The sequence below is a fragment of the Cucurbita pepo genome, chromosome 19, assembly GCF_057944985.1.
Source record: "Cucurbita pepo subsp. pepo isolate OVF chromosome 19, ASM5794498v1, whole genome shotgun sequence".
NCBI classification, from domain to species: Eukaryota; Viridiplantae; Streptophyta; class Magnoliopsida; order Cucurbitales; family Cucurbitaceae; genus Cucurbita; species Cucurbita pepo.
The window spans coordinates 1,856,708-1,868,612 of record NC_141816.1 but is presented as its reverse complement, the minus strand read 5'-3'; the positions used below and the strand labels follow the sequence as shown (position 1 = coordinate 1,868,612).

Here is an 11,905-nt window from a genome sequence, read left to right as displayed (position 1 = left end):
ATCGGGAGTCGATCAAATTCAAACGATACCACCGGCGTTTGCGCCAAAGCCAATCAAAAGACCGGCGGCAGTATCAAGTTACACACTGGAGTCAGAAGAAAGTCAAACAATCGAACGGTCCACATTCGATCTCGTTGAGAAGATGTACTACCTCTTTGTGCGAGTAGTAAAAGCACGCGCACTTGCCACTAGCAACCGTCCGATCGTTAAAGTCGAAGCATTCGGTGAACGCATCACATCAGAGCCAGCCAAAAAGAGCCACGTGTTCGAGTGGGATCAGACTTTTGCATTTAGCCGCAAAGCAGCAGATTCCGCCTCCATCATGGAAGTTTCTGTCTGGGACACAAAAAACGGTGTCGTATCATCACCATCCGACGTGGACAAAGGCAATTTCTTAGGTGGCTTGTGTTTCGAGGTGTCAGATATTCTCCTGCGGGACCAACCCGACATTCCCCTGGCCCCACAATGGTACAGATTAGAAACGGAAAGAAACGACGTCGCCTTTGGCGGGTATTTAATGTTGGCCACGTGGATTGGTACGCAAGCGGATGACGCGTTTAACGAGGCGGTGAAGACAGACGCCGCTGGGAAGTTCAACTCTAGAGCAAAAATTTACCAATCGCCGAAGCTTTGGTATCTACGCGCCACCGTGATCGAAGCCCAAGACGTCGTTCCGATCACCGCCGTGAAAGAAGCTTCGTTTCAAGTCAGAGCCCAACTGGGTTTCCAAGTTTCGGTAACCAGATCCGCCGTGACTCAAAACGGAGCTCCGTCGTGGAACGAGGATTTACTCTTTGTCGCCGCCGAGCCGATGACCGACCACTTGGTCTTCACCCTCGAGAGTCGCCGTAGCTCGAAATATCCGGCTGCCGTGGGGGTCGTTAGAATCCCACTCACCGAAATCGAGCGGCGCGTGGATGATCGGATAGTGACAGCGCGGTGGTGCACGCTTGCTGGTCTGGTGGAAGAGAAGGAATCGTCGTACAAGGGAAGGATTCATCTGAGGTTATGTTTTGACGGTGGGTATCACGTGATGGATGAGGCGGCGCACGTGAGCAGTGACTACCGCCCGACAGCAAGGCAGCTGTGGAAGCCGTCGGTGGGTTTGATCGAGATCGGTGTGATTGGGTGTAAGAATTTGGTCCCGATGAAGTCGACGGCGGCTGGAAAAGGCTCCACCGACGCGTACTGTGTAGCCAAGTACGGATCGAAGTGGGTCCGAACCCGGACGGTTTGCAACAGTTTTGACCCGAAATGGAACGAGCAGTACACGTGGCAGGTATATACATATGAAAGCATCTTTTGTTCAAATATTTTTGAAATTGACTATTAACCTCGTATAAATATTTTATTTTTTAATAAAGTATTTTTTAACTTTTCTTTTTTAAATATAGTTTATAAATATAATTGTTCTTTTTTTTTTTCAAATTTTAATAATAATATCAATGAAGAAAAATATTTTACTAAATATCATACATACATATATTACTTATTTAAATATTATTAAAAAAATTCATATGAAAAATCGAATAAATTCTTTTTTTTTTTTGTCTATAATATTTGTATTTAAATTCTATTTACTTTTTATTAGCCCTTTTTATCTTTAAAATTAAATTTAAATATTTAATATCAAAAGTGGAAAATAAATAAATAAATAATTAAAATTAACCATAAAATTCTGTTTCTACCAGGTTTACGACCCATGTACGGTTTTGACCATCGGAGTTTTCGACAGCACAGAAGAACCCAAAACAGACGGTTCAACCGAACCGGAGCGGTCCGATTCACTAATCGGCAAAGTCCGAATCCGAATCTCTACACTGAAAACCGGAAAGGTGTACAGAAATCTCTACCCTCTCTTACTTCTCTCCGCCGCCGGCTCCAAGAAAATGGGCGAACTTGAAATCGCTGTCAGATTTGTCCGAACGGCGCCGCCGTTCGATTTCATCCACGTGTATTCGCAGCCACTGCTGCCATTGATGCACCACGTGAAGCCCCTCGGAATCCGGCAACAGGAACAGCTCCGGATCGCGGCGGTGGAGACGATTGTTGGCCATCTCTCGAGATCGGAGCCGCCACTCCGGCGAGAGATCATTCTATTCATGCTCGACGCAGAATCGCACGGCTTTAGCATGCGGAAAGTCCGAGCAAATTGGTACAGAATCATCAACGTAGCCACCACGGTGATCGCCGCCGTGAAATGGGTCGACGACACCCGATCGTGGCGGAATCCGACTTCCACGATTCTCGTCCACGCGCTTCTGGTGATTCTAATCTGGTTTCCCGATCTCATCATTCCCACAGTTTCATTTTACGCGTTCGTCACCAGCGCGTGGAACTACAAATTCCGGTCACGGGGGCTTCTCCCGCATTTTGATTCGAAGCTATCGATGTCCGACACCGTCGAAATGGACGAACTGGATGAGGAGTTCGACGGCATGCCGAGCACGAGGTCGTCGGAAGTTGTACGGATGAGGTATGATAAGTTGAGAGCAATTGGGGCGCATGTGCAACACTTATTGGGGGATTTGGCTACTCAAGCCGAACGCGTGCAGGCATTGGTGACATGGCAAGATCCACGCGCCACCGGGATTTTCACAGCAATATGCTTTGCAGTGGCGGTGGTCCTGTATGTTGTGCCGTTGAGGATGGTGGCGGTGGCGTGCGGGTTTTATTACCTTCGGCACCCAATTTTTCGAGTCCGGTTGCCGTCTTCGGGTGTCAACTTCTTTAAAAGGCTTCCGTGTTTATCGGACCGATTAATGTAGGCTGTGGACGGAAAGTACATAAGGAAAGAGGATATTTTGGTAATTTTTTAATTTATTTTTTACTTTTTAACTTTATACGAAAGTACATGAGTATCGATTATGAGATCTTACCTCGTTAGATACGGTAACAAAGCATTCCTTATAAGGCTTTTAAAACCTCTCCCTAGTAGACACGTTTTAAAACCGTGAGGCTGATGGCGATATGTAACGGGCCAAGCGGACAATATCTATGAGTAGTTGACTTGGACTGTTACAATAATTTTGATTATTTGATTAAATAGTATCATTCTGATATATTTAGATACTAAAATATTTTATTTGCGACCAAATCTTTATAATAGGATCCTTAGGTTGCTGATGTACAGAAAACAACACAATTTAATCATTTATGATATCCCTCCAAACAAGCACAAGCTTATCGACAAATGTTTCTTCTTTTACGAAAACCGCCCGGCCGCGAAGCTTATTCGGGAGATGTTTTTTATTTGCATTCACGCCTTTTGTAAAGAGCCGCTAAATCAAGTTCTGCTGACTGCTTTACCAATAGTTGAGACCCAATCGGGAGATGTTTCAGCTTAGACGAATTAATCCCGAAATTCAAATTAGAATTGTTTGAGGATATATACATTATCTTTGACCTTTTTCAACAATCGAAACTTAAATTTTTAATTTTTTTTAGATACTACTGCCCAGAATGCGAAATTGAAACAAAATCTTCCTTACAAACACAAAGATGTGAAAACCTCGTAAGGCTAACGACAATAGGTAAGCGGATAATGTTTGTTAGCTGTAAAGCACTGATATCAATGGCAGGATTCGAACTGAAGTGGCCTATAATTAACCGACCAAATTTAAAGGTTATTGTTAGGAATTTTTTTTGAACCTTCTACTATTATTAAAAAAAAAAAGAATATATTTTTATTAATTTAACATATTTATAATTATATTCTGAGAAAACTTTGATAAATAAAAAAAAATTAATTTGAAGATTTAAAATTATAAATATTAATTTTGTAATAAAAAAAAAGAATATGTGGGTAATGGAAAAGCACAGAAAATCCCATCAAATCAATTAGTTCCTATTTATGGTCGGCCATGATCGAATGCCCGATAAAAGGAAACGTAACAGCCATTCATTTTTTTTTTCTTTTTTTATTTTCATATATATATATATATATATATATATATATATATATATTTTAAATATATTTTTTTATTTTAAAATTTTTAAAAATAAATAAAAAGAACCCGACAAGTAGTGTCTTCGTGTAACACACTTGTACTAGACAAGCTCACCTTTCTTCCAAGTGGCTCTTCTTTACATGTTTTATGTTTGACAGCTATTTTTTTTTTTAAAATCAATTTTAACTCATAAATCTTATATATTCTTAATCTATTATAACTTTAAAATTAAAATTAACTTACATTATCTCATAATTATTTTTAACTATTTTCATTTTATTACATTTAAAATAAATTCAAAATTAGATATAATATTATATTAGTGTAACGTTTTGTGAGAATTATGTATCGGTAGGATTTAAAACGAGATTATAATAAAGGTTTAAATGGATGATATTGTGGTTATAATGAAGATTACGAAGAACGTTTTGAATAATTTTTCGCTCATGATAGGAACTATATGTGTCTTAATTTAAAAGAAATTGTGGGGTTGTTACATTGTGGAACCGTTTTAAAATAACAACGTGATACATGTTAGGTCTAATTCTAATCATAGTCCAATTCAAATAAGATAACGTGTGCTGTCGAGAATAATTAGTCTTCCATTACGGTTTACTATATGTATCATATTTGACCCTTGATCATAGGCTAATATCGTGTATCCATTTACTGTTCTTTCCATTTCATTTGTAATCTATTTGATTATGTAAATAATTATAAACAGAGAATGTTCCCCATCATTTAGGTGCGGTGGTTTTTGTAACCCGGATCATTTGTTCTTCACGGCTTCCGAGTTCGCTCATCATCTTCTTCCTTTCAACACTTCAATCCATATAAGCAACGGGTCAAATATAATGCATATGATAAACTGAAATGAAAGATTAAATATCATCAACATGACAAACCAAAACCGAACAAAATATTACATAGAAAGAAGAACATAGCTGGGCTTTATAACAAACTATGGTGACAACCATGAACAACATGCAAGAAAAAACGAAAACATAGAGATTACTCAACAGTAACGATTTCAGTGTTACTCGAATTTTTATATATCTTCGTAGAAATACTTCTTGAAATCATCCATATGCCGTGTTTGCAACCGTATCGCTACTATGAGCGACCCATCATCTGATGGCCCCACCATTATGTAGGACTTTCCATCGGTGTTTAACGTTGCTGGCGCGAAGTAACTCGGTCGTCCCCAGCCAAAATCTGCCTCATAAAACGGAAACGACATCCAACTCCCTATTGAAAGATTAGGGTTGCCCCAGAACGAAGCCTGGACTGGAACCTTGGAGTGGAATGATGTTCTCAACCGGTTAAAGTCATCTTGCCCTGCTAGATAGTCTACCACTGATTGCGCATATTCGCTTGTCATCTTCCATGTTCCTTCTCTTATCTTTCCTGCAGCATAGCTTAATGGTTGAGACATCAATTCGCCAAACTCGCACTCCGGCGTTGAGACGACGAAAGATGAGTTCCCTGAGAAGTTTTCTGGGATGGGTGGCTTCATCCGTCTTCTTACGTCAATAGGGATACGAATCACCGTCGGCTGTCGACTCTCGCCTGTATTGCGAGCCTTGCATGCACAAACCCATATGTGTCCGGTAATAGCCTCAAATCGAGAGTACGGTCGTGGTTGTACTTCATCGGTCACGTCCATGGTTTGATTCGTTAGGTTTGAATTTGCTCTCTTTTTCAACTTTTCAATTTGTTCTTTAGTAAGTTTGAGCAATGCCGATGTGGTTTCATGCTTTGCCTCCTCCTATTAAGAAATACCAATGTGAGATCTCATATGTCCGTTTAACCTATAAAATTGAGGTTTCACGAGGACCCACCTAAACGAGGTGAGAAAACTTCGTTTGGGTGAGGAGTGAAAAGAAATTTCTCTCCATTAACAAAACAGAGCTGTAGACGAAAATCATACTCTCCGTCCTCGACCTCACCTAGATTCACATTCGTCGTCTTTTTATATCTATATCTATATCTATATCTACATCTATCTATCTATCTATCTATCTATCTATATATATATATATTAAAATAAAAAACTATATATATTTCTTTCTTTATATACTTTTGAATAAGTAAATAAATTAATATGTATTTTTGAAGCATAATCTATTGTACTATAATATTAAATTTTAAGCTTTTAAAAATTATGTTAAATATTATTTACTAAACCCTTAATTTAACTAAAATGGTAAAAATCGTGAGGTTCATATTCCATTGACTAAAAAACCTTACCTCAGGGTTGGAGCTGCCAAGGATAAGTGGGGGTGGTTTAGTAAATTCAACGTGGTCGAACCGCGGCGGACGAAGCGGCTTCTCCGGCAGCAGAAATTTCCGATCATGCAACGGCTGCAAAATAGTCTCCACCGTCTTCTCTCCACGCGCGATGCTCGCCCACGAGTTAATGAACGTGACGGCGGAGGCGCCATCCACCACCGTATGACAATTAGCTACGCCAATTACAACCCCACCGCAGCTGAATCTCGTCACCTGAAATAGAAGCAACGGCAGCTCTTCGATCGGAGAATTGTAATCCACGGACGGGACGAGTTCTCTTACAGCATCCGACGGTGCAAAGTCGCCGTAATCTTCCAGCTTGGCGTCAGTGGAAGCTTCGACGAATAGGGCTCCAGCAGCGCAGCAGTCGAGCTCGAGGCGGCCGCCAGGGAGCCAGTGGAGACGCCCGGCAAGAGGGTAGAAAGGGACGAGGATTTGGCTGAGGGAGGTTTTTAAGGACTCGACGGCGACGACCTCGGCTGCCGGGGATTTGTAGACGTAGACGCTGGGGAGGTGAGTCCATGCCCTGTATTGGTCGCACTCGGAGACGGAGAATGCGCCGGTGGGAGTAGGGTGGCTGGGGACGACGGTGGAGGAGGAATGGATGGTTATAGACGCCATTCACGTTGGTTTTCAAGAGCTTGGATTGGAGAGATGTTTTGTAAGCTACCCTTTATATAAATAAAGATGTCCACTCTACCTCCCGACATTGAATAGATTCTCCATTTAGATTAAGGTGTACATGGGCCGAGTCGGGTCCCGTTTACAATAAGAATGTACATGTTCAGATCGGATTGAGGGAATGTTTTATATCAACCTCAGAATGAATTCGGGGTTGAATTAGTAACCAAACCCAATTAAACCCTACGTTTTTTTGTTCGGGATTGTTAAAAAAAATTAAAAATTTTAAATTGTTTTTATTTATCTATCATTTGGAATCATTTAATACAATGATAGATAAAAGATATTAAAAATTCACAGACAAAACAAATCAATCTATAATCATTCAAACAAACAAATTCTTGATCATAATTATAGAAATATTGTTGGATGATGGAAGTCCCACATCGACTAATTTAGGGAATGATCATGGGTTTATAAGTGAGGAATGCTAACTCCATTGGTATGAGGCATTTTGGGGAAGCCCAAAGCAAAGCCACGAGAGCTTATGCTCAAAGTGGACAATATCATACCATTGTGGAGAGTCGTGTTCGTCTAACATGGTATCAGAAGCAATCCTCAAATATCGAACAAAGAACTCCTAAAGAAAAGGAGTCAAGCCCCTCCTCGAAGGTAGTCAAAAATGACTAAGACTCCAAAGGAGTCGAGCCTCGATTAAGGGGACTTTGTTCGAGGGGAGGTGTTGGATGATGGAAGTCCCACATCTCCTAAAGAAAAGGAGTCGACTAATTTAGGGAATGATCATGGGTTTATAAGTGAGGAATGCTAACTCCCCATTTGGGGAAGCCCAAATAAATTTAAATCTAATAATAGATTCAACTAATTATAAATATATGTTCAATCCATACATATATAATTTTTGTTATATTAAAAGGAACAGCTCCGGATCGCGGCGGTGGAGACGGTTGTCGGCCATCTCTCGAGATCGGAGCTACCACTCCAGTGAGAGATCATTCTATTCATGCTCGACGTCGAATCGCACGGCTTTAGCATGCAGAAAGTTCAAGCAAATTGGTACACAATCATCAACGTAGCCACCATGATGATCGCCGCCGTGAAATGGGTCGACGACACCCGATCGTGGCAGAATCTGACTTCCACGAATCTCGTCCACGCACTTCTAGTGATTCTAATCTAGTTTCCTGATCTCATCATTCCGACAGTTTCATTCTACGCGTTCGTCACCAGCGCGTGGAACTACAAATTTTGGTCACGGGGGCTTCTCCGCATTTTGATTCGAAGCTATCGATGGCTGACACCGTCGAAATGGACGAACTGGATGAGGAGTTCGACGGCATGCCGAGCACGAGGTCGCCAGAAGTTGTATGGCTGAGGTATGATAAATTGAGAGCAATTGGGGCGCGTGTGCAGTGTCACAATCGCACTTTTGATGGCAACGGACTTGCGATTGTGCGATACTCACTTTCCAACGACAAGTGAGCTAAGCCAATTCGTTCTTGAGTCGCCTACGGCCAAGCGACGTATGCTCGAACCTCTGACCTCAGTTTTAAGAGAGGGTTTTAGGAAACGAAGGCAGAGAGAGATTTTTGAAAGAGACGTTATATAAGCAAACAAGAGAGAAATAACGACTCACAAACAAGAGAGAAATAACAACGGCTCATAGTTTATATCGTTTCGTAGGGAGGAGTTGACAACTAGTCGTATCCCTATAGTACATTCTGAGGCATTTCATGTCTGACAGGCCTAGACATGATATTTCTGAAACGTCATACTTCCTAGAAATACAAAAGTAAAATACTAGAATATGAAAAGACATAAAGGGTTTGGCTTCTCATGGGCATGCGGCCATAGGCAACATGCCTTGGACGAAAATGACCGTGACATACTCCCCCACCTAATTGGTTGACGTCCCTGTCAACTGACTACTTTCAAACCTGGCGATGTGGGTGGTGGCGGAGTCCAGATCTTCGGTGCGTTCCCAGCTGGTTTCCTCCTTAGGGAGATTCTTCCATTTGACAAGGAATTCGCGAATCGTCTGTACAGGTCTTCCTATCTTCCTAACCCTGTCGGCTAGGATCTTCTCTATTTCATTGCTGTCTCTTTGTTTTAGATCGATGCTCAGTCTCGTGATTACATTTCGCTGGTCGTCGTCTGGGTCAGGGTGATAGGGCATCAAGTTGCTCACATGAATTACTGGTTGGATTTTCATCAATGTGGGTAGCGCAACTCTGTAGGAGGTAGCCCCGATCTTTTTAAGGACTTCAACCGGGCCTTCATATTTTCGAACTAGTCTCTGGTCCTTTCGGCTGCGAAATCTGATCGTTTCTGGTCTCAACTTGATGAGGATTTGATCTCCTGCTCGGAATTGGAGGGGGTGACGCTTCTTGTCCGCCCACTTCTTCATATGCTTGGAAGCTTTCTCTAAATATGACCGGATTATATCTATTGTCTGCTTCCATTCTCTTGTGAAGTTTTGAGCTTGAGGGTTTTTCCCTGCATAAGGATGATCAATAATATGGGGCAAGGCCGGTTGTTGTCCATTTACAATTTCGAAGGGGCTTTTCCCCGTAGACGAGCTTGTTTGACGATTGAAACAAAATTGGGCGACATCTAGTAGTTGTATCCAGTTCTTCTGGCGAGCGTCAACGAAGTGACGTAAGTATTCTTCGAGCAAGCAGTTGAACCGTTCTGTCTATCCAACGATTTGAGGATGATAGCTCGAGGAGATGTTTAAAGTCGTTCCCAAGAAGGTGAATAATTCGGTCCAGAATGTGCCAATGAATCTACCATCCCTATCACTGATGATGCTCAACGGAATACCCCATAACTTTACAACGTGTTTGAAAAATATTTGGGCTATTAGTTCAACCGAGCATAATTTGGGAGTGGGGACAAACGTCGCATATTTCGAGAACCGGTCTACAATAACCAAGATGATGTCATATTCCCCGACTTTTGGGAGGTGTGTTATGAAGTCCAGAGACACACTTTCCCAAGGCCTTGTTGGCACAAGTAGAGGTTCTAAGAGTCCCGAGACTTTGGCTTTCTCTGTTGGGTATTATGTCCTAAAACTCATAGTTTGTAAACAAAACATATTCTATTTTCAATAAAGTTATTATTCATGTTTATTCAGTAAAGATTGTTATTGAATAAAGTGAATTTTAGGATTATTAATCTAAATCCAATAAACTAAGAACACTCTGACTATAGTATGATTACTTGAACTATGTAGAGACATAAGAGTGGATCAAGTTCAAGTATATAGTCAAAATGATCTATAGTATAGGGATAAGGTTGAGTACCTTATCCTGGGGACACTATGGATGCAGCCCACTTTTGTATATGACATAAACAATGTGATCACTAAATTGTACATGTGAAAACATGTGAGTGGGGGCGTCCTATGCAATGAGTATTGCATAAGATTGGACCATGAAGAAAATCACTCTCACTTTATAATATCGTTTACTGATGAGACTGATTTTCTTTTCATTCGATGACCTAGGTAACTCGATCTTAATCCTGAGCTAACCATGAACTCCTGTTTATTCGGAATTATCCTTAGATTTGCATGGGTGAGAGTGGCTTGAGTTCGCTGACTCAATAGGCCTCCCATTTCAGGGGTAAGACTAGTTGAATGGTTGGGGACGTGGGGTGCAAGATGGAATTGACTCCTACCCGCTTTTAGGGATAGTAGAGAGGTTGTTCCCTTAAGTACTGACTCCAAGTCTTGAACAAGGGGCCCCACCCTCTCACTGGCCCGAGAGGGATTCGGTTTGGTGATTGGACCACAAACCAATTGTTCATTAGAGGATAAGTGGGACTTAAGGAACAAGAAGTAACTGTAGGGGTAAAATGGTAAATTGACCCAGCTCTAGTTACAAACAACCTGTGAAGGATCGACTTACTAATCATGGTTATATCAAATAGACAGAAATATATCTATAGTGAGGGGAGTGCAACTACTAGGCTATAGTGGAGTGTCCTAGTAGTTAACGAATGTTGGTTAACAAGGTTAATGAGTCTAGCCGGTTAATCTTGGATCGTTGGAGCCCATGATCTGTAAGTCCATTAGGTCCCTCTGCTAGCTCATATCGGACTAAACCTTAGAACAGTGTGACGAGTGAGTTCGAAGTGTTCAAATTCAAATTAGGGAATACACGCTAAATATATATGATATATTGAACCGCATTTTGTTTTAATTATGAATTAAACAAAAAGAGAGAATTGGAGATATTTAAATAAGATTTAAATATTTTAATTATGAATAGGGATTCATAATCAATATGTGCCGGAATGGATTAGGATTGGCATTTGATTTAATGTTATATATTAATTGTTTAATTAATCATTTAATATTATTTTGTTTTGAAATTAATTATTTAAATTAATTGTTGAATTAAAATAAAAAAAAGTCAAAATGTTGACTTTACTTCGTGTTACAATCCATGTTTGAGTTAGTGGAATACTGAGTGTCAATATATGGTTTAGCTAAACTTGCATGTTTGCCACATAATCCCACAAATTTGAGTGGAATATTGAGTGTCAAAATTTGGTAATCTCAAATTTATATGGACATGAAAATATGACTCTATAAATAGAGTGACAAAGTATGGAAAGTTTGTTTAAAAAACTTTGAGAAAATCTCTCAAAACTCTCTCTTTACATATACTAAATCCCATAAAGCCGAGGAATAGTAGGGAAGACACTAGTGGTGGTTCGAAACCGGTTCGTGAAGAAAAAGGAATTTGAACTACAAAAGATTAGTATTCAAACTCATTGAGTTTTAATGCTTTTGAACATGCTAGCTAATTTACTATAATTTATGTACTTAGAGTGCCTTAGATCCAAATTGCTTCCGCACGTGTTATAGTAACACCATCACTCAACTTTCTCCTGTTGGCAGATGAGGCACGTCTTGGTGTACTGCATAATGTCGTCCCGCATATTCGACCAGAAGTACCCCTTTTTTATTAGGGCATATGTTGTTTGCCACCGAGGGTGTCGGCCCATAAGGTATC

At 40.6% G+C, this 11,905-nt stretch overlaps 2 protein-coding genes across 2 annotated transcripts in view; one reads left to right on the top strand and one right to left on the bottom strand.

Moving 5' to 3' along the window:
- The window catches only part of LOC111781616 (C2 calcium/lipid-binding plant phosphoribosyltransferase family protein), a 4,158-nt gene extending 1,285 nt beyond the window's left edge, over positions 1–2,873 (top strand). Inside the window, exons 2-3 of the mRNA XM_087120042.1 lie at positions 1–1,279; positions 1,692–2,873. The exon at positions 1–1,279 is cut by the window's left edge and continues 463 nt beyond it. Of these exons, the coding sequence (XP_086976168.1) occupies positions 1–1,279; positions 1,692–2,768 (2,356 nt within the window). The 3' untranslated portion in view covers positions 2,769–2,873. The remainder of the gene's footprint in view (positions 1,280–1,691) is intronic.
- Positions 2,874–4,819: 1,946 nt separating this feature from the next.
- Positions 4,820–6,912, bottom strand: LOC111781237 (hydroxycinnamoyl-CoA:piscidic acid hydroxycinnamoyltransferase-like). The gene is made up of 2 exons (XM_087120043.1): positions 6,201–6,912; positions 4,820–5,718 (listed from the first exon to the last, which is right to left on the bottom strand). The coding sequence occupies exons 1-2, from the start codon at positions 6,861–6,863 to the stop codon at positions 4,999–5,001; spliced, it is 1,383 nt and encodes a 460-aa protein (XP_086976169.1). The 5' UTR covers positions 6,864–6,912; the 3' UTR covers positions 4,820–4,998.
- Between the last annotated feature and the right edge of the window lie 4,993 nt (positions 6,913–11,905).